Source organism: Taudactylus pleione, unplaced genomic scaffold, assembly GCF_031769625.1.
Source record: "Taudactylus pleione unplaced genomic scaffold, aTauple2 ptg000161l, whole genome shotgun sequence".
Lineage (NCBI taxonomy): Eukaryota > Metazoa > Chordata > Amphibia > Anura > Myobatrachidae > Taudactylus > Taudactylus pleione.
Genome location: NW_028284563.1, coordinates 402,600 through 429,550, shown reverse-complemented (window position 1 = coordinate 429,550; position 26,951 = coordinate 402,600). Strand labels below are relative to the sequence as shown.

Sequence of the window (26,951 nt, the reverse complement as noted above, 5' to 3'; positions counted from 1 at the left end):
CAAAAGCTTGTCAGTGTACTCATACAGTCATAATTCAGTTGTCATAGCCCCTGAGCGTCACCTCTACGCAGAACATTTACTGTATATACACTACCAACAGGCTTCTGTCCGTCTATCTACAGTAAAACATGGTAGATAGTGAAATATATCTACATTAATAGTTGGCAAAGCACCAAAAGTTGTCTTGGCCAAACTACATGCGATCAGGAGTCGTTTCCCAACGACCACTCATTTAACAATTTCAAGATTAATGTCAATTTTATCCCAAATCCTATGTCTACAGTTATGTTATACGGACGTAAAGGTGCATTTGTAATAGGAAAGTGCAACACTATTCAAGTCCAGCCATTGCGACCAATACAAGTACTTCATACCTTCCGTTATTGCAGCCAACTCCCCACACTCGGATGTTGATAATGGGTTGCGAATGTATCAAACTATGATCTAGTGGATCCAACAGTGTCATTGTATCTTTCTTCAAAATCATGACCATAGTTTGCCCCTAGAATACAAATAAAAGAAATACTCGTGTGTGTAGCAGAAAAAAATAAAAGATCGAGACTAATAGGCTCAGATGTAAAAGTTTGCGAGTTGCGGCAAGTTACTGTATTTGCTTTTCATTGCTGTCCTGTGTTAAATTCATGAGAATTAGGGGACATTGCAGTGGCGTAACTAGAACATTGCTGGACCCATCACAACATTCTGAAGGGACCGGCAAGGCTTATAGGGACATCTCTCTCCCCCGCGCTCCACCGGAGTGGGCATGATTAGTACGGCCCAGGTTGGCGTGCTTACAGCCGCCTATCACTTTGATGCATTATCATCCTCTAGCCTTTTTATTGATCGGGCAAAACCGCCTTTTAAGTTATTGGCGATTTTAAAAATACGAGCAGTCTGGGCAGAGTTACACCCATGCCAGCGTTATCCAGGCTATTACATGAGGTAAGATCCGCTGGAGTTTTTGAAAAATATCATCCCACAATATAATATCCCTACACATAGAGAGAATGGGATGTAGTTTATAGACCGCCGGCATTTAGTCCGACAAGGGACTTGAGATAGGCGTCGAAATACTGACGCCTATCTTCATCCCGGCAGCTATTGAGCCGCCGGTATTTCATACCCAACCCAGAGAGAATAATGTGATATCTTGCCTTTAACCCGCGTTCAGTCGGGATCGCCGCAATCTGCCCAACTGCATCCATAACGGGACAAACTTATACACCACAGGTTCTTCAACTCGGTCCTCAGGACTCCAAGCAGTGCATGTTTTCCATGTCTCCTCACAGAATCACAAGTGAAATAATTATCTCCACATGTCTTTTAAAATGTATCAGTGAGTAATGAGTGCACCTGTGCACCTGCTAGGTGACCTGGAAAACATGCACTGTTTGGGTTCCTGAGGACTGAGTTTAGGAACCACTGTTATACACAATCAACAGGATTTTCACTAAACCAAGGCATGAACCTATATATACACAGACATGTGCAATTGTGTGACAACAGGTAATTACATTTGTACTGCTGGGCTACATCTCTGCAGCCTCATAAAAGACCCTTTGTATGTCTTTTGCATGACCATCGCAGAGACACCACGTGTGTCCCGTAAAAACACGCTGTAATAGTCTGACCCTCGACAGCATATGGGTATAATAGTTACTTACATCATTAGCTGGCATATCAACACCGTCACATTTAGTATGAGCAAGCTGCTGAATGCAGTTGTTAACAGTGATGCTGCTTTTCCCAGGGGCCAGGTCTTCTTCTGGGATTTCCACCCAACCGAGACAATGAACGGCAAAACTCTAAAACAACAGAAATCATGTCATTCAATTTAGTCTTTAAAATTATTGGTTTCTTTTAAGAGAAATCATAATACTATTAGCTACTGTCCTTGGACCATTTGCTTCTTTAAAAAAAAAAAGTTAGTTAAAAATATCAACAAGTCGCCCATTTTTTTGCTCAAACGTGGGACATTCTGCATAAGCCGACAGACCACACACATACAGTAAAGAGAAGCAAAACCACACAGGAGAAATCCACTGATCTGTCTGCTTTCGTGTAACTTACATTCTGCATGTGCTTAAGTGTGAAACTTGCACACGCGCAGAATACTCGGCAGCCGACTTTAGATGCTGGATGGAATGGTAAGTATACTAAACACCGCTTCTCAAAGTTTAATAAATTGAACATACTTTGCAGTCCCCATAGCAATCAAAGCTCAAATGGATGTGTGATATCTTAGTGATTTCCCTCTTCTTAAATAAAGAGAAGCAATGACAACCTCTTTTTCTGTGAAAACAAAAAAGTATTACGTCAGCTTGGTAAATAACCCCCCTTAGCGTTGCATTTGCACATTGCAGTGCTGCGCTTCATGTACAATTTGTACATGGGTGCAATTAGAGCTAATGTTTTGAGCTGTATTTATCTGGTATTCAGTCAGTATGTCAACATGCATAAAGCCGACAGCAGAATGTGTAATGAAGAAAATAACAACATTAGCATTAGGGTTACTGTAATTACTGACTGTCAACATGATCGCCATGTCAACATTTTGTCTGTGTCAGTGACAATAAATATGTCGACATGCTAACCACGTCATCATTCTCATGTCTGCATTATGAATGACATGGTGAATGGCGACATTATATATCAAACCCATTTTTCTAACACTATTCTGAGCAGCATGTATCTAACACTATTCTAAACTGCACGTATCTAACATTATTCTGAGCTACACGTATCTAACATTACTCTGAGCTGCACGTATCTAACACTATTCTACACTGCACGTATCTAACACTATTCTACACTGCACGTATCTAACATTATTCTACACTGCACGTATCTAACATTATTCTACACTGCACGTATCTAACACTATTCTACAATGCACGTTTCTAATACTATTCTACACTGCACGTATCTAACACTATTCTACACTGCACATATCTAACACTATTCTACACTGCACATATCTAACATTATTCTACACTGCACATATCTAACACTATTCTACACTGCACATATCTAACATTATTCTACACTGCACATATCTAACACTATTCTACACTGCACATATCTAACACTATTCTACACTGCACGTATCTAACACTATTCTACACTGCATGTATCTAACATTATTCTACACTGCACGTATCTAACACTATTCTACAATGCATGTTTGTAATACTATTCTACACTGCACGTATCTAACACTATTCTACACTGCACATATCTAACACTATTCTACACTGCACATATCTAACACTATTCTACACTGCACATATCTAACACTATTCTGAACTGCACGTATCTAACATTACTCTGAGCTGCATGTATCTAACACTATTCTACACTGCACGTATCTAACACTATTCTACACTGCACGTATCTAACACTATTCTACACTGCACGTATCTAACACTATTCTACACTGCACGTATCTAACACTATTCTACACTGCACGTATCTAACACTATTCTACACTGCACGTATCTAACACTATTCTACACTGCACATATCTAACACTATTCTACACTGCACATATCTAACACTATTCTACACTGCACATATCTAACACTATTCTACACTGCACGTATCTAACACTATTCTACACTGCATGTATCTAACATTATTCTACACTGCACGTATCTAACACTATTCTACAATGCATGTTTGTAATACTATTCTACACTGCACGTATCTAACACTATTCTACACTGCACATATCTAACACTATTCTACACTGCACATATCTAACACTATTCTACACTGCACATATCTAACACTATTCTGAACTGCACGTATCTAACATTACTCTGAGCTGCATGTATCTAACACTATTCTACACTGCACGTATCTAACACTATTCTACACTGCACGTATCTAACACTATTCTACACTGCACGTATCTAACACTATTCTACACTGCACGTATCTAACACTATTCTACACTGCACGTATCTAACACTATTCTACACTGCACATATCTAACACTATTCTACACTGCACGTATCTAACACTATTCTACACTGCACGTATCTAACACTATTCTACACTGCACATATCTAACACTATTCTACACTGCACATATCTAACACTATTCTACACTGCACGTATCTAACACTATTCTACACTGCACATATCTAACACTATTCTACACTGCACGTATCTAACACTATTCTACACTGCACGTATCTAACATTATTCTACACTGCACGTATCTAACACTATTCTACACTGCACGTATCTAACACTATTCTACACTGCACGTATCTAACACTATTCTACACTGCACTTATCTAACACTATTCTACACTGCACATATCTAACACTATTCTACACTGCACGTATCTAACATTATTCTACACTGCACGTATCTAACACTATTCTACACTGCACATATCTAACACTATTCTACACTGCACTTATCTAACACTATTCTACACTGCACATATCTAACACTATTCTGAACTGCACGTATCTGACACTATTCTGAGTTGCACGTATCTAACATCAATCTGAGCTGCACGTATCTAACACTATTCTGAGCTGCACGTAAATAATATTACTCTGAGCTGCACGTATCTAACATTACTCTGAGCTGCACGTGTCTCATATTACTTCGAGCTGCACATATCTAACACTACTCTGAGCTGCACATATCTAACACTACTCTGAGCTGCACATATCTAACACTACTGAGCTGCACGTATTTAACACTATACTGAGCTGCACATATTTAACACTATGCTGAGCTGCACGTATCTAACATTACTCTGAGCTGCACGTATCTAACCCTGGGCCTGATTCAGAGCCGGACGCTCTGACCAGAGCGCTCGCTCTGAATCAGGGCCCTCCTACATGAAAATGGAGCGGCCTCTTGGACGCTCGCATAGCTGTGGGTGACCACCCACAGCTATAGCGAGCGTCCGTGATGATGGTCGCGATGGTCAAGACCATCGGGCTTGCGACAGAGACCCTGCGGTAGGGTCTCGCTGCCGCAAGCCCTGGGGTGATTTTGGCTATATCAGAGCCAAAATCACTCCCACTGACATCACTATTGATGTCAATGGGGCCGGCTTTAGACGGTAGGCGTTCCCATGGGACCGCCTCCGTCTGGCAGCCACGCCCCTGGCACGCCCACCAAAGGGGGCGTGCTGTCAATCAACATCGACAGCACGCCCCCTTTGGTGTGAGACCTTGAGTGACGGCTACCCCGTCGCTAGCCGGGTCTCGCGCATGCGCACGACGGAGCTCCCTCCGTCATGCGCATGCGCAGTAGGGCACCATCGACCCGCTTGCGAGCGTCCTGCGCTCGTGAGCGGGTCTGAATCAGGCCCACTATTCTGAGCTGCATGTATCTACATTACTCTGAGCTGCATGTATTTAACACTATACTGAGTTGCACATATCTAACACTACTCTGAGCTACACGTATCTTAAGGCCACCATACATCAGCAATTGATTGTGGCAAACCTGCAATTTGCAGATGATTGTGTAAAAATATCTGCAATGTATGGGCTTCACAGATGCAGATTGCAACCAAAAAGTGATTGGAATTGGTAAATCAGGTTGTCCAACATGTTGGATTTCACAGTTCAATTGGGGCTTTAGATTGCTAGTGTATGGAGATGATCAGCAGATTTGCAGACCGTTACTACTAAAATGATGGGCCTTTCAAGATTGGAAGATCTGTGTTTGCGGAAAATGATCTGCAAATCACTGAAAAAGATCTGTAATGTATGGACGCAGATAGCTAGATTGGGAAATCCTAAGATCGGGCAACAAAGTTGTTCAATTGTGGTTTTCAGATTTCTGATGTATGGGGACCTTTACACTATTCTGAGCTGGACGTATCTAACACTATTCTGAGCTATAAGTATCTACCACTATTCTGAGATGCATGTATCTAACACTATTCTGAGATGCATGTATCTAACACTATTCTGAGCTATAAGTATATACCACTATTCTGAGATGCATGTATCTAACACTATTCTGAGATGCACGTATCTAACACAGGGCCTGATTCAGAGCCGGACGCTCTGACCAGAGCGCTTGCTCTGCATCAGTGCCCTCCTACCTTAAAATGGAGTGGCCTCCACAGCATATGCAAGCGGCCAAAAAGATGGTCGCGATGGTCAAGACCATCGCGACCATCGGGCTTGCGACGAGACCCTTGTGGTAGGGTCTCTTTGCCGCAAGCCCTGGGAGTGATTTTGGCTCTATCAGAGCCAAAATCACTCCCACTGACATCACAGTGGGGCCGGACTCAGAGGGAACGCCTCCGTCTGGCAACCACGCACCAGCACGCCCACTAAAGTGCTGTCAGTCACCAAGTGCTGTCAGTCACCATCGACAGCACGCCCCCTTTAGTGCGAGACTCATAACGACGGCTTGGCCGTCGTTATTCGGGTCTCGCGCATGCACACGACGGAGATCCCTCCGTCGTGCGCATGCGCATTGGGGGAACATCGACCCGCTTGCGAGCGTCCTGCGCTCGCAAGCGGGTCTGAATGACCCCCACTATGCTGACATGCACGTGTCTAACACTATTCTGAGATGCACGTATCTAACGTTATTCTGAGATGCATGTATCTAACACTATTCTGACATGCACGTATCTAACACTATTCTGAGCTATACGTATCTAACACTATTCTGAGATGCACGTATCTAACACTTCTGAGATGCACGTATCTAACACTATTCTGAGTTGCACGTATCTAACACTATTCTGAGATGCACGTATCTAACACTATTCTGAGATGCACGTATCTAACACTATTCTGAGATGCACGTATCTAACACTATTCTGAGATGCACGTATCTAACACTATTCTGAGATGCACGTATCTAACACTATTCTGAGATGCACGTATCTAACACGATTCTGAGTTGCACGTATCTAACACTATTCTGAGATGCACGTATCTAACACTATTCTGAGTTGCACGTATCTAACACTATTCTGAGATGCATGTATCTAACACTATTCTGTGCTATACGTATCTAACACTATTCTAAGATGCACGTATCTAACACTATTCTGAGATGCACGTATCTAACACTATTCTGAGATGCACATATCTAACACTATTCTGAGATGCACGTATCTAACACTATTCTGAGATGCACGTATCTAACACTATTCTGAGATGCACATATCTAACACTATTCTGAGATTCATGTATTTAACTATTATGAGATGCATGTATCTAACACTATTCTGAGATGCACGTATCTAACACTATTCTGAGATGCACGTATCTAACACTATTCTGAGATGCATGTATCTAACACTATTCTGAGCTGCACATATCTAAGACTATTCTGAGCTGAACGTATCTAACACTATTCTAAGATGCATATATCTAACACTATCCTGAGCTATATGTATCTAACACTATTCTGAGGCTGCACGTATCTAGCACTATTCTGAGCTGCACGTATCTAGCACTATTCTGAGCTGCACGCCTGCGTTTTTCTTCCCACCCCCCTGTTACCACCCCCAAATGCTGGCAACCTGTCAATCACTGTGCAATATATTCTGATATGCATCCATAATCGCAATGCGATCGCAGCGCATCGCTCGATTTGCTTACGTAATCGCCATTGTGTTCATCTCTGAATCAGGCCCACACCTATTCCCAGATCTGAATCAGGCTCAAAGTGCATTAGTTACGTCTATATTTAGTTATAGAATAATCACATGCGGATATGGGCCCTCATTCAGAGCCGTACGCTCTGAGCAGAGCGCACGCTCTGAATGAGGGCCGGGCTCCATGAAAATGGAGCGTCCTCCTGGACGCTCGTATAGCTGTGGGTCACCACCCACAGGCTATACGAGAGTGCATTGTGATGGCCGCGATGGTCGTGACCATCGCGACCATCGAAATTGCGAGCCGGAGCCTGCGGTTGAGGTTTTCAACCGCAAGCTCCGGAGTGATTTTGGCTCTATCAGAGCCAAAATCACTCCCACTGACATCACTAGTGATGTCAGTGGGCCGGCTTCTGACGGGAGACGTTCCCGTGGGAACGCCCCCGTCAGGGAGGCACGCCCCCGGCACGCCCACCAAAGGGGGCGTGCTGTCAATCAACATTGACAACACGCCCCCTTTGATCGGACACAACGAGCGAAGGACTTTCCTTCGCTCGTCGCGTCTGGCGCATGCGCACGACGGAGCTCCCTCCGTCGTGCGCATGCTCAGTCCATAACATCGACCCACTTGCGAGCGGACAGCCGCTCGCGAGTGGGTCTGAATCAGGCCCATAGTCATTTAATTTGCATCCATGCATATTTGAGAGCACAAACCCTCTTAATATTAAATTTATTTATTCATTCAAATTTATTAGTTAGAATACTAAAGGATTTATACAGTCAAGAACAAGGAGATCCTGGCTTCCTCTTTTGCTCCCTTCTGACCACAATGTTAGAGGCCGTCTTTGTCTCCGTGAGGACAGCTGTATAAGGCTGCAGGTTCAGGCAGATGTGAGGAATAAGTAAAACATTTTCTGTCTTTTTTTTGGAAAGTGTAATTTTAAAGATTTGGGGGCTCTATTCATCATCACTAAATTTCCACAAAAGCAGGTGAAAATGTGCAATTGTAACAATTAAGGGCCATTCATCAAGAAGGTATGGAAGGAGATGGCACAGATATCTCCTACTTACCTTCCTTTGGCGGAATGGCCCGCTGTCCTCATACACTAGTATAGGGACAGAATTCATCAAGCTCCGAAAATATTATATTTTAGGAGCTTGACTGTGGGAGCATTCACCATCTTCAGATGGCGAATGCTCCTCCTCTGGCATCGCAAACCCGCTCCCTCCCTATGGGAAGGAGGTCCGGGTTGCCATGAGGGATCCTTTCAAGTCCCTCCGCCCCTGTCCGGCTCCTTTCGCTGGATGTCGGTGCACTTGTGCGCAAGCGTGACTTGTAGGTCGTGCATGCGCAGTCCCTTCACTTCTCCGAAAAGGAGCAGGAAAGAGGCTCACTGGGACAGCTGATATCGCATCAGCTGTCACCGCGCCGAAGCAATGAGGAATTGCTCCGGTAGCTGCGGCGAGTCAGAGTGTTAATTATCGGGGTCCGTTCGGACCCCGAAAATAACATCATGAATAGGCCCCTTGATCTTGCTTATTAATCTAATAATGTAATGGACTGATAATATTTGCCCTTTTTGGAAGTGACAGGCAGCTGCACCTAAGAGCTACTGAGTCTCAGACGCACAGGCGGACGGATTTCGGAGCGCGCACCTTTCATGTAACAGTGTTATTGAATGAGATTTCTTTACAGTTGTAGATATCAAACAGATGGATAAAATATTGCAGCAACTCATTACCTTACTGCCAGGTTCATTAATATTGCGGAATAAATCCTCATCGTGCCACTGAAGAGAAGACCTAAAAACAGAGATATTTAATCAACTTGTACAGGTCTAGTTACTAAGCAGTGTTAGGAGACAGAGTGAAAAGTGATAAGGTGCCAGCCAATCAGCTCCCAACTGTCATTTTTCAAACACAGCCTGCGAGATGGAAGTTAGGAGCTGATTGGCTGATACCTTATAACTTTTCACTCTGTCTCCTAACACTGCTTAGTAAATAGACCCCTACAGTATGGTAAGTATGGCAAGTATGGCAATGTTGGCTTGTTACAAGAAAATATGTTAAGTTGTTTATAAAAAAAAAAGTTATAACCTATATCATTATCATCCCACCAGTATCAGGCAGAGTGCTCTACAGCAGTACAGGCATTGAGTAGATGTAAGGAACATACATGTAGGAAAGTTATCTATATAAATAAGGACGGGTTTCTTACCTTCTGTCTGAAACGGACGCTGTTCCAGGAAATGGCTGAGCTGGAAAAACATCATTCACTGAAATCCTATGGACTTTCTGAGCATGAGAAAAGCATTATATTCATATTACAACAATATCACAGATAAAGATAGATATCTAACACAGAAGTACAGTATGGTAGTATGGTGCACTGTGCAAGTGTGAAAGTGTTTTCTAAGCTGTATTCCTGGGGGGCAAGCGTGGAATAGTGAAGGCTTCATCTATACATCACTCAGACAGGAGTAGAAGTGGGTATAAAAAAAATACACAAGTCCGTGGCGCGATCAGGCAACGAGGGGGGCGAGCTGAGGTGCCATTAGCGGTGTTTCCACGTCGTTGCGACAGCAACTGGTGCCCCTCGCAGCTAATTTAATTGATTTACTTATATTAAAAAGCAATGTACTTTTGAGTTTCTACACAATCAGTTGCCTTTTTAGAGCTGGTACATCATAAGCATATATTGTATTTACAGTATATGCAATATCTTGAAGGAACATGAGCTGTTTGGAATATTGATTGAATAGATTCCAGGATCTCTCATTGTAGATCTAATATTGTGTGCAATTTTTGGCATTCTTTGTATGATTTTTTCATACATTGGGGGCGATTCAATGCAGCGCAATCCTGGGTAGCCCCCTGGAAGGAGTTCTCGGAGCTATTCAATTCAGTGTGCTGTTATGTCCGACTACAGGATTCCTGCTCGCACCCTCCGGAGGTGCAAGCAGAATTCCGATTTAAGTGCTGGCCGCGATGCTGTTTTCCCCGGCTTAGAGCTGCGCTAACAGCCACGCGGTTGACACTTTAGTTGGAGAATGCCAGTTACCGCGATCAAACACTCAGCTTATGGCGCAGTAATCTGCATTCTCCGATTTAAGTGGTTCTAGATGAAATTAACACCGCACTGAATTGAATAGCTCCTGAATCTCCTTCCCGGGGCTATTCACCCATTGTTTTATGCTTTTTATTTAGTAATATAGATATTTTATTCTACAACATGTTGGTTCATTGCTGCAAACTTACTTTATAAGCTGAACCAATATTCATGAGAATTAAGTTTTCAATTGTGATCCAGAGACGTCACTGAGCCAGCAGCCAATGGATTAACTGGGAATCAGTGATGCTACTAAGTCGATTGGTGATGTCATTGGTTCCTTGTGAGTGATAGGCGCAGGGGCGGATTAGAAGAGGAGGGGTCCCGTGTGCAGCAGCTAATTGGGCCTGCTCCTCTCTCCACCTCACAGTTTCTTGTAGACTCTGGCACAGTTCTCAGGAAACATGGCATCTACGCCCTGTTCCAGTTGATTTCTGTTCTGTGCATGCACAAATCTCCAGGCAAATGGCGGTTGCTCCATTTTCATAGTGATTTATGGAGTGCCGACATGACACTCCAGAGAGGTAAGTATAGTAAATGGGTAGTTTGGGTCCCCCTGGACTCAGGGGCCCGTGTGCTCCTCACACCCTGCAACCATTATAGATATGCCGAGACAATAAAAAATTCTTAGGGCGCTAGTCTATCTGGTGACAATACTTACTAGTCGAACTGCAGCCTTCCAAAGGGTATTGCTCCCCTTAAATAGTACAATCAAAAAAGGAACTTCAATAAAAAGAAGTGAAGGCGCTATTCAAGTAGTAGGAATAAGATATTCAATTTATTAAAATAAATAAACTAAAAAACAAAAATAAATAAACTAAAAAACACACACATTTCACATATAGGAATAATACGTACCAATAACTGAATTTTAGCACAGCACTTCCAATATAGATATAAATTAGTGCTCAATTTCCAGTGAAAACACTACAATTTTATAAACACTTCTGTTCACAAAACCACATAATCATTTCCAATCACTTATTAAGATGGCTTAAAAATTAGCATTCTTATAATTGATTATAAAAAAGAGAGCACTAAATGATTATCTATATTGGAAGTGCTGTGCTAAAATTCAGTTATTAGTACGTATTATTATTCCTATATGTGAAATGTGTGTTTTTTTTTTAGTTTATTTTTGTTTTTTAGTTTATTTATTGTAATAAATTGAATATCTTATTCCTACTAATTGAATAGCGCCTTCACTTCTTTTTCTTGAAGTTCCTTTCTCATTATAGATATGCCACTAGATAGGCGGCCTACTCATGCGCGTTGCTTCACCCTACACAGAGGATTACCCACTTTAAAGAGACAAACCTCTATAGTAAGAGCTTGGCGGTAGGAAAAGCACTGGAAATCACACCCGCTAATTGTCTATACCTAATGGTTAAAGCTAAATTACAAGAAATTTATATACCAGCTGGTATCCTACCTTCTCCTGAATGGTGCTTAAACTATGAGATTTTCCTGAATTGTACATTGGGTGCTGCCATTGAGTGGTTCCTGTTGGTACATGCCAGTAATAGGTCCCGGAAGAGTCATGGATTGTCCTCCATCCTGGAGGAAGGTCAGGATCAGCCTCAAAGTTCTGGTCACTCCATAAGTTATCTGTGCAAAGCAAATACAGGTATGATGGTACATCAGTGTGGGTAGCATAGGTGGGAGTACGGTAAGCCTTGATTAACATATAGATTTTCAGAGAGCATTTGAAGACTGTGGGAGAGCTTGATTGGATGTGGCAGGGAATTCTATAAATATTAAAAAGTATTTGAGTCTCATTTACAAATAAGGAAGTGTAACACATCACCACCTGCAAAATAAATAATCCCTACAACTTCCACCAATTAAAGCCACTTTAGCTTGTTTAAAGTGGACCCAATGTCTATGTGTTAGAATTTTGCTTTTCAGATAATTCATTGTGCTAGGTCCTCTTTAAGGCAGAGATGGATCAAGCCTTGGAGAGAGATAAAATAGAGAAGTTGCCCAAAGCATGCAATCAGCTTATGTCATTTCATAGACTGTGCTAGATAAATGTGAGTTATAAGCTAATTGGTTGCTTCTGGCAACTTCTCTGCCTTATCTCTGTCCAAAGGCTTGATACATCTCCCCCTAAGTAAGAGATATGCCAGTTCATGATTGTAAATGAACTGTATATGTATAAATTAAGCATTATTGTCATTTGTTAATGTCAGTAACTAGGTCTAATGGGGAGGGCAGTTGGTGCTACAAACTAGGCAGGATAATTGGGGAAGAGTGCAAACACTGACCCCCAGATTGTCTTGGCACTTGTTCGGCTACAGTAAAATGGCAAACTCCCTGGAATGCAGGAACCAAGACTATAGGGGACACGTATTAGTGGGATGAGGGGCTTAGTAAGGGTGACAATAGATATGTCTTTTACCACTTTTACACCTAAATTCCGGATCTGACCCGGAGTAGGAACAGGGGGCCTGATTCAGAGCCGGACGCTATTTGCGCTCGCTCGTCCAGAAAAAGGGGCTGGCTATTTAAATTGACCGTTCGCTCTTTGCGGTCTGTTGACGCCTCTATGTCTGAACAAGCGAACAAAACATGCGGATATTTTTTTGTAAAAAACGCCCCCTGGCCGCTCGCATCATACGTCATCTCCGCTATTTATTAGATTAATCGAGTACATCGAAAGGCGAATGAACTGCTCGCTATTCATGTGGTTGCATTTTCCTACCGCAATCATGCGAGCAGTTCTGGCTAAAAGACAACCAACTGACGTGGTCGATGACGCTGTTTTTTTAATTATGCACACCCTTAAAACGCCCGTTTTGACCGTTAGGCACGCCTGCGTTCGGATCTCCACTCCCCGTTTTCAAGCACCTTCCCGTTACCACCCACAAACGCCTCATTCTGTCACTCAAATTAGCAGGCATTCGCTATTTTGCGAGCACATGATTTTCGGCCGCACTGACTGGTTCGCGCATGCGTACTAAAACCCATAAGCATGCGCAGATGTGCGAACATCACTCGGAGCGAACAAGCGGCCGGTTACGAGCGGCTCTGAATCAGGCCCAGGGTTCCAATACGGGTCAGACCCGGAATTTAGCCAGCGCCGACCCAGGACATTCCCGAGTCGGAGCCGTTCACACCGAAGTCGGGTCTGCATAGACCCGGCTTTTCCGGTGTTGAAGTGGACGCTTGGAGATTACGTCATCTCCAAGTGCTACTGAAGCCGGACCAATCAACCGGCATGCAGCGCTCCAGGTCATTGTGATCCGGAGCGCACCGTTCACACTGCAGAGTTTCACGGGTCACTCCGGTGTTAAACCCTGCAAGTTACCCGGGTTGAATTGGGTCGAGTGACCCGGCAATCCAACCCTCTCCCCTTTTACACCAAGGAGCTACCCGGGTTAACCCTGCAATAACCCGGGTTTTAGTTCCGGTGTAAAATGGATATTTGATAGTCTAACTGGGCAGTGTGTGTGGGGGGGGGGGGGGTAAGGGAATTAGAGTAGAGGTTGATAACTAGGCCAGAGTTTCCCAAACTCCGCCATTACAGTCCAGGTTTTAAGGATATCCATGCCTGAGTCCAGATGGTTAAATCATATTGTCTGAGGTACTAATTAAGTCACCTGTGCTCAAGCATGGATATCCTTAAAACATGGTCTGTAATGTCGGTGCTTGTTAACCTCTGAGCTAGGCAAATAGTTGCTTATATTTGCAGTGTTTATTAACACAAATGTGACATTGCATTATTAAGGCTCATGGAATTATTCCTAGTATGAGATTGAAATGTTATTTATTATCCCATTTACTGTATACTAGTTCACTCCATTACAAAATAGACAATTTTTCATTATGGTAACAATGAGGGTTCCTCACTCCAAAATATCTCTAACATATCTGTAAGTCATGTAGTCCACCTTGTATGTTTCTCTGAGAACTGTAATTGTATCAGAGCATCTATTGAAGGAGGCTAAAAATATACAAAGGTTATAGCCTGCCTTCCCTGCTAAAGTGAATCACGCTGACACTCTGCAGCTTAAACCCTATCAGAAAATTGGAAAAACCGTCTCCTAGCGACAGGACAAGTCATGTCACTACCACACTGTGCAGAGGTTTGCTATGTTATATCACATATACCGCTGAGAGCAATGCACAGATGTGGGTCTTAACTAGGTAACAAGAGAATAGATATATGGGCAAATAGTAACACAGAGGGACATTTATAAAACCAGCAGCTGGTGCTCTGGGAGCAGGAATTACTAATTTCACTCATCTCTGGAAAAACATTTACAGTATTGCAGCAGGTATCATTTACTAGATCATGCACAAATTAAATAAACATTATGTACAAGCAGAGCAGAAACAATGATGTACTGCTACATTTTGGGCTTTCAATGTACCTCAGGGATGCCGAATGTGTGTCTTTAATGCCAGTTGCTGGGGTCTTGGTATCTGTATAATTATTTTAACTATTTGAATGTGAAGACCAAGCTGCAGTATTATAAGGGTTTGGGAACAGGATGCCGGTGGTCAGAATCCCAACGCGGACATCCCGACAGGGTTAGGATCCCTACACCTGTCGGTTGGTATCCTAACCCTCCCCCTCTCCCTACCCTCCCTTCCTGGTGCCTGAACCTAACCTCCTGCCTAGTGCCTAAACCTAATCTCCTGCTCCCCTCCCCGCACCCTAACCTCCCCCTCCCCTCACCACACCCTAAACCTCCCTCTCTCCCTAACCCTCCCTTCCTGGTGCCTGAACCTAACCTCCTGCCTAGTGCCTAAACCTAATCTCCTGCTCCCCTCCCCGCACCCTAACCCCCTCCCCTCCCCACACCCTAAACCTCCCTCTCTCCCTAACCCTCCCTTCCTGGTGCCTAAACCTAACCTCCTGCCTAGTGCCTAAACCTAACCTCCCCCTCCCCTCCCCACACCCTAAACCTCCCTCTCTCCCTAACCCTCCCTTCCTGGTGCCTAAACCTAACCTCCTGCCTAGCGCCTAAACCTAATCTCCGCCTCCCCCTAAACCTAACCTCCCCCTCCCCGCACCCTAAACCTCCCCCTCCTCCTAACCCTCCCTTCCTGGTGCCTAAACCTAACCTCCCCCTCCCCGCACCCTAAACCTAACCCTCCTCCCCTTAGTGCCTAACCTTAAAGCTCCCCCCAGTGACTGACCCTAAGGCTAACCCTCCCCCTAACCCCGCTACTTACAGTCAGGATGCCGGCGCCGGGACTCTGACATGCATTCTGAGCACCGGAATCCACGCAGTCGGTATTATGACCACACCCCCATTATGAGTACATTACAATAATGTGCCTAATTCACAGTGCCTGCTGTTGGCAAAGTAAATTCACGCACTTATAAATAAAGAGCCACAAACCCTACTATAAGTGTAACACAATTATTAAAGGTCTCTTTGAGGCATATTTACCAAAGGAATTACTGCATATCTCCAGGATTTAAAGGGAGGGGGGGAATGCGGTAGATATCACATGTCTTAAGCTGGGTACACACCTGAATGATTTTATAAACGATGAAACAGTCCTTCCACTTTCACTCACACACGATTTTGGGCGTACTCACACTGCAATCATCATTCCAGTCACACAATATATTGTGTCCCAGGATCGTAAGCAATTAATTAGTTCAGACGACATCTTCAAAGGATTGTCCAGTATATTGTGCGGTTGTGCGTACACACTACTATTCTTACAAAATATAGTACATCACATCTTCCCGTCTGACGGGCAGAACATCCAGTAGGACAATGTGACCTGAGCAATATTTACACAATTAATTGGTTGTACACACTATGAGATGGCTGATTGTATGATTGTCCAATATATATTGTGTAGTGTATACCCAGCTTTAGGCCTTTGCCCCTCTCTTAGAGGGTGGGATGTACTAAGCTCTTCCAGCCGTTACACATGACCTTCTCCCTCAAGGATACTTACAGGGTAAATATATATCCTTCCTGATTAGAGGTGTGTGGCACGCACTGTGTGTTAGCATGAAAGGGATATGATCCATCATTGAAAACATTCACATGACTGATGGTTTAGTCAATAAGAAATAAAAGTAGCATTACAACATGGGCTCAAATGGCTTATTCTGTGATTTAGTGCATCCTCATAGACTTGTACAGTATAGCAATTCCCACCATGTCATTTAGTGGTGCTTGTTCTATACATGCTGGAATTGATATCTGCCATACTTGAACTGATATATATATTTGTACATCTCTGTTGACAGGGGGGCAGGGCCAGAGTGTATATGTTAATTATCGTGATTCACGTTATTTTAGCCCCGTCGTACTCACGGACCAGAAAATTCCTAATAAAATCTCCCCATCATGCCCACTTTTCTAGGAAGTGGGTGTGATACGGGAGATTTGCATACTCTTCCGGGGGTGCGAAGGGTTACCCGAAAAATCGGCAGCCTCCCGCACTTTCGGGAGAGTGGGCAAGAATGGAGTGTGTGCGCATCTGGAATCGCAAATGCGACTCTGTAGGAACACAATCGGGAGGCGCGTGCGGTGCAGCTTAGACTCATGCACTGTAGCAAGAAATCCTTCAACTCCATCAACATCGGCAGTGTGTGCGGGTTAAAGAGTCAGGCCCTTTGTGGCTGATGGATATCACTGGTTTATTTGTGGCTCAGCTCATGCTCGCCTATTCTCCCGAAATTTCAGAGAGACTCCCAAATTTTGGGGACTTCCATCATGCTCCTGGGAGAGTAGATCAGTTGCCTAGGCTGTGGCACCACCACCCAATGTCACAAATCATGGCATTGTACCGCTGCACTGCAATGGGGTGATGAGGCGGTGTGCCGGGAATCGTGTCATGGTGCCACATAGAAATGTCAGGTGGCATGGACCACTCTTACCCTTAATCATACTTGCCAACTCTCCCTCATTATCAGGGAGACTCCCTGCAATAGCAGCAATCTCCCTGACTCCCTGAAGAGTCTAGCAATCTCCTTGATTGCACCTTAGCCCCATTATGAAGCTGTTATATAAAACATACATTCAAATGTGATCATTAGTATTGTTTCCCTGCATTGGTTATAAGGCACAGTGATCAGTGGCGTAACTACTGCCCCCGCAGCCCCCGCGGTGGCTTGGAGGCGCCGGGTAGCTTGGGGGCGACGGGGGCAGTGGTTACGCCACTGCATTACTGTGAGCGCTGGCCTCTGAAATGATCGGAGGCTAAGGAAGCCTCCGATCACTTCAGAGGCCAGCGTTCCCAGTAATGCAGTGCGCGGGTGACGTCATGACATCACCCGCGACCTGGGGAACCTGCGCGGCCGCGTCTGCTGGATCTATTTAGATCCAGTCAGCGTGGCAGCGGGAGAGACAACGCGGATGACAGCGCGCAAAGTCAGGTAAGTGAGGGGGGGGAGGGGAGGGAGAGAGGTTTGGGGAGGCCACAACTACAGTGGGGCACAACTAAAAGGGGCACAACTACGGGGGCACTACTAGAAGGGGCACAACTACAGGGGGCACTACTAAAAGAGGCACTACTGGAAGGGGCACAACTACAGGGGGCATTACTAAAAGGGGTACAACTACAGGGAGCACTACTTTAATGGGCACAACTACAGAGGGCCCTGCATAATTGGCACTACTACAGGGGGCATTGCATAATGGGCACTATTACAGGGGGCATTGCATAAGGAGCACTAGTATTGGGGGCATTGCATATGGGGCACAAATACAGGAGGCACTACTTTAATGGGCACAACTACAGGGGGCCCTGCATAATTGGCACAACTACAGGGGGCCCTGCATAATGGGTGCTACTACAGGGGGCATTGCATAAGGGGCACTATTACAGGGGACATTGCATAAGGGGCACTAGTATAGGGGGCATTGCATATGGGGCACAACTACAGGGGGCACTACTTTAATGGGCACAACTACAGGGGGCCCTGCATAATGGGCACTATTACAGGGGGCATTGCATAAGGGGCACTATTACAGGGGCGCATTGCATAAGGGGCACTAGTATAGGGGGCACTGACTTGATACACGCAGTTTACAGGTTATAAACTATGTTCCCAATAATCTGGTTCTACACGGACATAAAATCTGTGCAACCTGTCTTGAGCTGAGGTTTCAGACTGGCAGGAGCAGAGAGGAGGGTTGGTGAAGTAGATCTGTCAGGGTGGGATGTAATGGGCATTACTGTTTGGCATAATGTGTATTTGTCATTACTGTGTGCACAATGTGCTATTAGGGGCATTACTGTGTGGCATAATGTGTTGTATGTGGCATTACAGTGTGGCATAATGTGAAACGGGCATTACAGCGTGGCATAAATTTGTTATAAGGGCATTACTGTATGTCATTATGTGTTATACATGGCATTATTGTGTGGCATGTGTAAGGGGCATTGCTGTGTGGCATAATGTGTTGTAAGGGGCATTCCGGTGTGGTACACTGTGTTATAAGTGGCATTACTTAGTGTGTCATAATGTGTAAGGCACGTTACTGTATCATGTAACCACACACCTTTAACGTCATCTTTGGGAAGGGGGGGGGGGGCGCCTGAAACTTTTTTTGGCATGGGGGAGCAAAATTTATAGTTATGCCACTGACAGTGATCCCTATGGCTACATGCGTTTTCTGAAAAGTGTCAGTGTGTTTTCATCAACAAGTAGATCTTACTTATCGCTTTGGGGCTCGTTTACATATAGATGTATATCATACTTGCCTAATCTCCTGGGAGTCGTGGGAGGCTCCCGATTTTCCGGGCAACACCCCACACCCCTGAAAGAGTAGGCCGATCTCCTGCATCCCACCCACTTTCTAGTGAAGTGGGCAAGATGGGGAGGTTTTACGAGAAATTTGCGGGTCCGTAGGGAGTGAATTGCATCATTTAGACCCGCCCCCCTACCCGCAGCCCTGCGAATCGCAGGCTTTTCCCGTAAAGGGGGTGGGGCCTAATAATGGCTATAGTCTGGCTCCACCCCCTGAGGCTGAAAGCGGCTCTCCTTTCCAAGCTGCTCCCGGGAAGGATTCCTAAAAAAGTCGGTAAGTTTAGGTAAATCAATTTTATGATTCGCTTCCCAGATGTAGCAGTACACGCCCGCTTTCCCGCTGCGTTCATAGCATACTTGCCTACTCTCCCGAAAGTTGCGCAGGGCTCCCGATTTTTCAGGTAATCCTCCGCAACCCCCGGAAGTGTAGGCATATCTCCCGCATCCCGCCCACTTCCTAGTGAAATGGACAGAGAATGGGGAGATTTTACTGGGAATTTTCGGGTCCATTGAGGCTAAAATTACTTAAATCGCATAATTTAGCTGCAGACCCACAAATCGCAGCCTTTTCCTGTGGTGGGGCGGGGCCTAATGACATATACAGTCCGGCTCTGCCCCCCCCAAATTCAACATAATCTCCTCTCTGGGCTTCTCTCAGGAGGCTCACGAAAATCGGGTGACGCTCACAACCACCCGGAGGAGTACGTAAGTCTCCCGGAACAGGCTGCTGCCGGCCCGGACCAGCCTCACTGCTGCTCATCGTAGCTCCGCTCACCGCTGTACAGGGAGGGGCCACAATGACGCGGATGAGCCCCCCTGGACGTAGACCTGGCTGGCCCCTCTCCGAGGGGGCAGCCAGAACGTAGGTAAGTCTGCGGTAAGTATGGCATCATAGGTGTTGCTTTCACAATCTCCCTGAAATGTTTTTTCAAAATAAGGCAAGTATGTCCTTAATAGACCTAATAGAGGCTTGCTTCTTATACGCAGGTACAGAAACTTCCTTTCTCAATTAGCACAGCAATGATTTTGGTTCTAATATGCATCAGTGACTGATTATGCAAATTGTGTGCACTTCAGTATAATTTCCAGCAGCTAATTAACACATTCATTTTGCTTCAGTCTATACTCATTTACCTTCTTTATTTTACAATGTGTGAAGCAAGCACTGCATTATATAATACTGTAAATGTGTACCCCCAGGTCATGCGCCATGCCCCTAACAGTCCATTGATCCCTATCGTTACAGGAATCAGGATGTAGCCAGATTGTTAGTGACCTTTTCTCTTTAAAAACTGATCTGTTATGTGTTTAACTGGTGCTGGAAAGACAAAGAGAAAGCTGAATTATCACAGTGTGTAATATATTATGGTGAACCTGCCAGATTCTGGACTTGATTCTTTGTCGTCATCAGCTCTATTTATGGCGGCACCTAGCGAAACTTAGCAAACTGCGCATGAATACACGCATCTTTGCGTACTCTTAGCGAGCTAGACGGATATTGGCCGCTTCCCTTCATCTGTGAAATGGACGATACTGAGTGGCAACTGGACGGAAACAATGTTGATACACACAAAACAAGCGTCATGTCAGAGCGTCAGAGTAGCCAGAGTGCCGCCCCTTTCTGAGTTGCGCGAATGCCGAGGGGCAGCCTGTTTCAGACAAAGTGCTGAAATTAATGATGACCGCCGAGACTGTGGGCGTAAAAACAGTGGGCGGAGCATCTAAAAGCAGGAAGAAGTGAGCATATTCGCATCATACTTGCCGACTGTTTTTTACTCCTCCCCGCCCCTTCGCCGTTGGTGCAAATAGTGGCGGGGCTAAATTATGCTATTCTTGCAGAATCACTTCATTAAGCTTTTGTCCCTACATGGGGACCCGTGATCACCGTGGAAATTCTCCACATTCTGCCCACTTCACGAGGAAGCGGGCAGAATGCGGGAGAAATGCCTACTCTTCCGGGGGGTGCGGGGGATTACCCCAAAAATTGGGAGCCTCCCGTGACTTCCGTGAGAGTTGGCATGTATGACGCTACCACTATCCGCAACACGCCTGTAACACCCCATAACACGAGGATAAGATGCACCATCTCCGTGCGTTCGCTAAGCCACCTCCCAGTCACCGCCCACTGCGCCCAGGAACGCCCCATACACTTTCAAAACATTTCTGAGACAATGGGGTATATTTACTAAAGTGAGAGTTTTTAGAAGTGGAGATGTTGCCCATAGCAACCAATCAAATCCTGGCTATTATCTTCTAGAAGGTGCTAGTTAAATGTTAAGTAGATTCAGATTGGTTGCTATGGGCAACATCTTCACTTCTAAAAACTCTCACTTTAGTAAATATATCAACCTGCTTCTCCAGTGCACCTCAATTGCAACTCCGGCTCTTTGCGCACGCTGCGTGGATGCATGCGCAGTGTGGCTTAGACGCATGCATCCGTCATCGTCAGTGCGCCTTACTTATTATCAGGCCCAAAGTTTATTTTTAAAACAAATTCCTTTCTCCTGGCAGTAATATATGTCCTTTGCACTGAGCTAGAAATGAGGAGAAATAAATATGTGAAGCTGATAGATTTCTCATAAAACAGCACAAACAATACATAGGATTTTAGGGCAGCACTTAGGACAGGGAATAAATCTGCTCCACATTTCTGACAGTATAGAGGAATCAATCAAGAAAATGAAGGCTCTTAGCTGGAGGATTACTATGTAAAAATGCCATGCTTTAGGGTTTAGAAGTGGCCCTGTGTGTGTGCCCGAGCGTGTGGCGGAGTAATCAGATTGGGGTGGAAAACAGCTTCACATCTGTGCAGGAGAAATGGTAACTCACAGTAAGGGGGATATTTACTAAAGTGAGAGTTTTTAGAAGAAGAGATGTTGCCCATAGCAACCAATCAGATTCTACTTAACATTTAAATAGTATCTTCTAGAAGATAATAGCTACAATTTGATTGGTTGCTATGGGCAACATCTCCACTTCTAAAAACTCTCACTTTGGTAAAAATACCCCTAAGAATGAATTAAGTCCAGTTTGAGCTGTATTTTTTTAGCTATAAATTTGAGAACTGTAGACTGGTGTTGATATATGCAAAAGCTGTTATTTTTTTTATCTGCTCCAAAACGGTGGTAAGAGCGGCTACTTGTGCTTTTTCAAGGGATAGCCGGAAACAATAAGTATCCCCTGTATGTATCTGCTGCTTTCCTCTCTTTCTTGACAGCAAAAGCAGCCCCCACAGAAACCTAAAGGGGCTGCTATCTTGTCGAACTTACCATAGGCTACAGATTTGCAAAAAGTACCTGGAGATTGATCAATAGGACCCATCTCCCCAGCATTCACCACCGGTCAGCAGACCGCATGGCGCACATGTGCAGTAGTGCGGCAGCCACCGGCAATTCAAAGTAAAGGGATCGTTATTGCAATCAGTTTACTTTTACACATCGCAGGGTCGAGCCCCTGTTCCAACAATTGTTTATGATGATATATGCCAGCGGTAGATCCTGTCTTATTGCCACGAATAGTGGCGATAAGAAATTAGAATTATCGGGTCAAAAGCCTGTTAATTAGTAAATGAACCCCTTAGTGAAAAACCCCATAGCTGCCTATATTTACAGACCTAACAAACATTATGAAAGAAGGAATCAGGATATGAGGGCATGGCAGGGGCATTTCTAGAGAGGAGGGGGCCCGTGTGCAGTCTCCGAAACGGGCCCCGTCCTCTCTGTCCGGCGGCCGGCAGTGCACTGAGCTGTGCACGGCCAGCGCCGGAGTTATAGACTCTGGGCACTAGAGTGTGCCCAGAGTCTATAGAGTATGCGCAGGTCACCGGTAAAATGGGCGCGGTGGCCATTTTCCCTGTACTGCGCATGTGGACATTTTCCAGTCGTTCTTACAGCACCGGACCCCCGCGCTGATGTGGGACTCCAGAGAAGTAATACTATGGGTGCAGGACCCAGGGGCCCGTGTGCCCCGCACACCCTGCACCCATTACAGATATGCCCCTGGGGCATGGCCATGACATTCTGTGAGCATGACTGCATAATAATGGGCATGGCTCGCTTGGCACTTCTCTAATGCTAGCCTGCTCCCAACCTACATCCTCTCTCCCTAATACACCCTTAAACTGCTGCACGCACCTGAGACACCTGCTTCTAATATGTCTAGCACCTGGTCACTAAAAACACGCCTCCCAATTTACTGTAAGCACCAACAAACCAACCAACCGCGGGGCAGCGGAACATTCCAATCATAGTGGAACTTTCCCACCAAAATTGGGATGGTTGGGAGGTATGTAATTGGATCCCTGTCAGGGCATAAGAGCTTGCTGAAGTTTAGATATTTACAGTAGGTTCTATGGTACTGTGGTGTTGGACTACAATAGCCAGATGGGAGCCATCTGTGAAACATGGAATTGTTTGCATCTCTGCAATGTATTACAGTGGAAGATATCTGCACACTATGGGGCCTATTCATCATACCTAAAATGGACCGTTAACTATGCGGAAACGCTAGTTTCCCCATATTTTAGTCAACTAGCCATTCATCATCAGGGGTCCGATAGGACAACCTGACATTCAGAAAACTCTGAAAACGGAAAGTTTTCGGAGTTTGCCTGAGAGAACAAGCATCATCTTCAGATGGCGCTTGTTCTCGTAGCCCCGGTCCTTCCTATTGGAAGAAGTTCCAGGGATGCGAAGAGAGATCCCTCAACTGCCTCCTGACCGGTGGCTTTGTGCATGCATGACCTCAGGACAGACATGCGAAGAAGCCAGCGATGGGGATAGGTAAGTAATGCTGCTACTTGTGTAGCTGCGCTACTAATCGCGGGGACAAGCTGCTTTTCAGAGCAGTTGTCCCCACACCGGAGCAATGATGCATTGCTCTGGTGATAAGTATCCCCCGCTGCGAGGTGGATACTTACAGTCAGGTCCATAAATATTGGGACATTGACAGAATTTTCAGATTTTGGCCTCTATTCACCACCACAATGGTATTGAAATGAAACAAACAAGATGTGCTTTAACTGCAGACTTTCAGATTTAATTTGAGGGTAATTACATCCAAATCGGGTGAACGGTGTAGGAATTACAACAGTTTCAATATGTGCCTCCCACTTTTTAAGGGGCCAAAAGTAATGGGACTATCAACTCAAAAGCTATGTCATGGACTGGTGTGGGCTATTCCCTCGTTATTTCATTATCAATTAAGCAGGTAAAAGGTCTGGAGTTGATTCTAGGTGTTACATTTGCATTTGGAATCAGTTGCTGTCAACTCTCAATATGAGATCCAAAGAGCTGTCACTATCAGTGAAGCAAGCCATCATTAGGCTGAAAAATCAAAACAAACCCATCAGAGAGATAACAAAAACATTAGGTGTGGCCAAATCAACTGTTTGGAACATTCTTAAAAAGAAAGAACGCACCGGAGAGCTCAGCAACACCAAAAGACCCGGAAGACCACGAAAAACAACTGTGGTGGATGACAAAAGAATTATTTCCCTGGTGAAGAAAAACCCCTTCACAACAGTTGGCCAAATCAAGAACACTCTCCAGGAGGTAGGTGTATATGTGTCAAAGTCAACAATCAAGAGAAGACTTCACAAGAGTGAATATAGAGGGTTCACCACAAGATGCAAACCATTGGTGAGCCACAAAAACAGTAAGACCAGATTAGAGTTTGCCAAACAACATCTAAAAAAGCCATTACAGTTCTGGAACAACATCCTATGGACAGATGAGACAAAGATCAACTTGTACCAGAGTGGTGGGAAGAGAAGAGAAGGAAAGGAACTGCTCATGATCCAAAACTTACCACCTCATCATTGAAGCATGGTGGTGGTAGTGTCATGGCGTGGGCATGTATGGCTGCCAATGGAACTGGTTCCCTTGTATTTATTGATGATGTGACTGCTGACAAAAGCAGCAGAATGAATTCTGAAGTGTTTCGGGCAATATTATATGCTCACATTCAGTCAAATGCATCAGAACTCATTGGACGGCGCTTCACAGTGCAGATGGACAATGATCCAAAGCATTCTGCAAAAGCAACCAAAGAGTTTTTAAGGCTAAAAAGTGGAATGTTATGCAATGGCCAAGTCAATCCCCTGACCTGAATCTGATTGAGCATGCATTTCACTTGATGAAGACAAAACTGCAGGAAAAATGCCCCAAGAACAAGTAGGAACTGAAGACATTTGCAGTAGAGGCCTGGCAGAGCATCACCAGGGATGAAACCCAGCATCTGGTGATGTCTATGCGTTCCAGACTTCAGGCTGTAATTGCCTGCAAAGGATTTGCAACAAAGTATTAAAAAGTGAAAGTTAGATTTAGGATTGTTTAGTTTGTCCCATTACTTTTGGCCCCTTAAAAAGTGGGAGGCACATATAGAAACCGTTGTAATTCCTACACCATTCACCTGATTTGGATGTAATTACCCTCAAATTAAATCTGAAAGTCTGCAGTTAAATCACATTTTGTTTGTTTCATTTCAAAGCCATTGTGGTGGTGAATAGAGGCCAAAATCTGAAAATTCTGTCAATGTCCCAATATTTATGGACCTGACTGTATATATACTTAAATATCAACTGTGGTGCCCTGAAGATGAATAGAGCCCTATATGACTAACAGGCCTATTTATTAGTGTAATTTCCCTCAAAAATCATGCAGAGATCTCAGTAATACCCCTTTTACACCAGAGCAAAAACCTGGGTTTTTGCTGGGTCTACCTGGGTCGCAGCTCAGTGTAAAAGGGTCCCTGAAAAATAACCCAGGTCAAGTGACCCAGGAATCCAACCTAGGTAGCTATCAGGGTTGGACCCAGGATGGACCCAGGTAATGGTGCAGTGTAAACGATGCGACCCAGGTTATCCGACCTGGGTCATGCCTAAAATGAGCACATTTTTTTTTATGACCTCACAGGTTTAGCAGGGCAGACATGGGTTTAGTGTGAACAGGGCTGACCTGGGAGTAACCCAGATCGAAAGTGTAGTGTAAATGGGGTCTGACCTGGGTTTTTAGTGGAAAAGAGGTATTACTAATGCAGTAATGCAGTACTGACCATAATGGCTAGTTCGCGTACACGCACTGCGATGCATACGCATGCGCAGTATGCAACAATTGGCCGATTGCATGCATATTAGCAACTGCGTTCCTTGCTGAATCAGGCCCATAGTAAACTAGTTGATGTATCCGGTTTCACCCGGGTAGACCTTAGATTTTTACTGTTTCCATTTCCATCTCACATCTCCAATAACACATTAATCCTTCACCTCTATAGTAATGCATCACTGCTATACTAAGACATTACCTTCCCTCACCTGTGTACTAATACATTCCACTCTCTCGCCTCTGTAGTAGCAAATTATTCTCCCTCGTCCATGTAGTAACACATTTGACATACCGCTCCCTCACCTGTGTAGAATTACAAACTCTCTCTCACACCTGTAGTAACACATTACCCTCACTCACACTTATAGTAACTTATTCCCCTCCCTCACCTCTGGAGT

General features: G+C 44.7%; 1 protein-coding gene across 1 annotated transcript in view; it reads right to left on the bottom strand.

Annotated features, from left to right (window-relative positions):
- The window catches only part of APBB3 (amyloid beta precursor protein binding family B member 3), a 99,299-nt gene that overhangs the window by 34,692 nt on the left and 37,656 nt on the right, over positions 1 to 26,951 (bottom strand). Inside the window, exons 2-6 of the mRNA XM_088475027.1 lie at positions 12,149 to 12,324; positions 9,826 to 9,902; positions 9,350 to 9,410; positions 1,665 to 1,805; positions 375 to 502 (exon numbers count right to left, since the gene is read on the bottom strand). Of these exons, the coding sequence (XP_088331153.1) occupies positions 375 to 502; positions 1,665 to 1,805; positions 9,350 to 9,410; positions 9,826 to 9,902; positions 12,149 to 12,324 (583 nt within the window). The remainder of the gene's footprint in view (positions 1 to 374; positions 503 to 1,664; positions 1,806 to 9,349; positions 9,411 to 9,825; positions 9,903 to 12,148; positions 12,325 to 26,951) is intronic.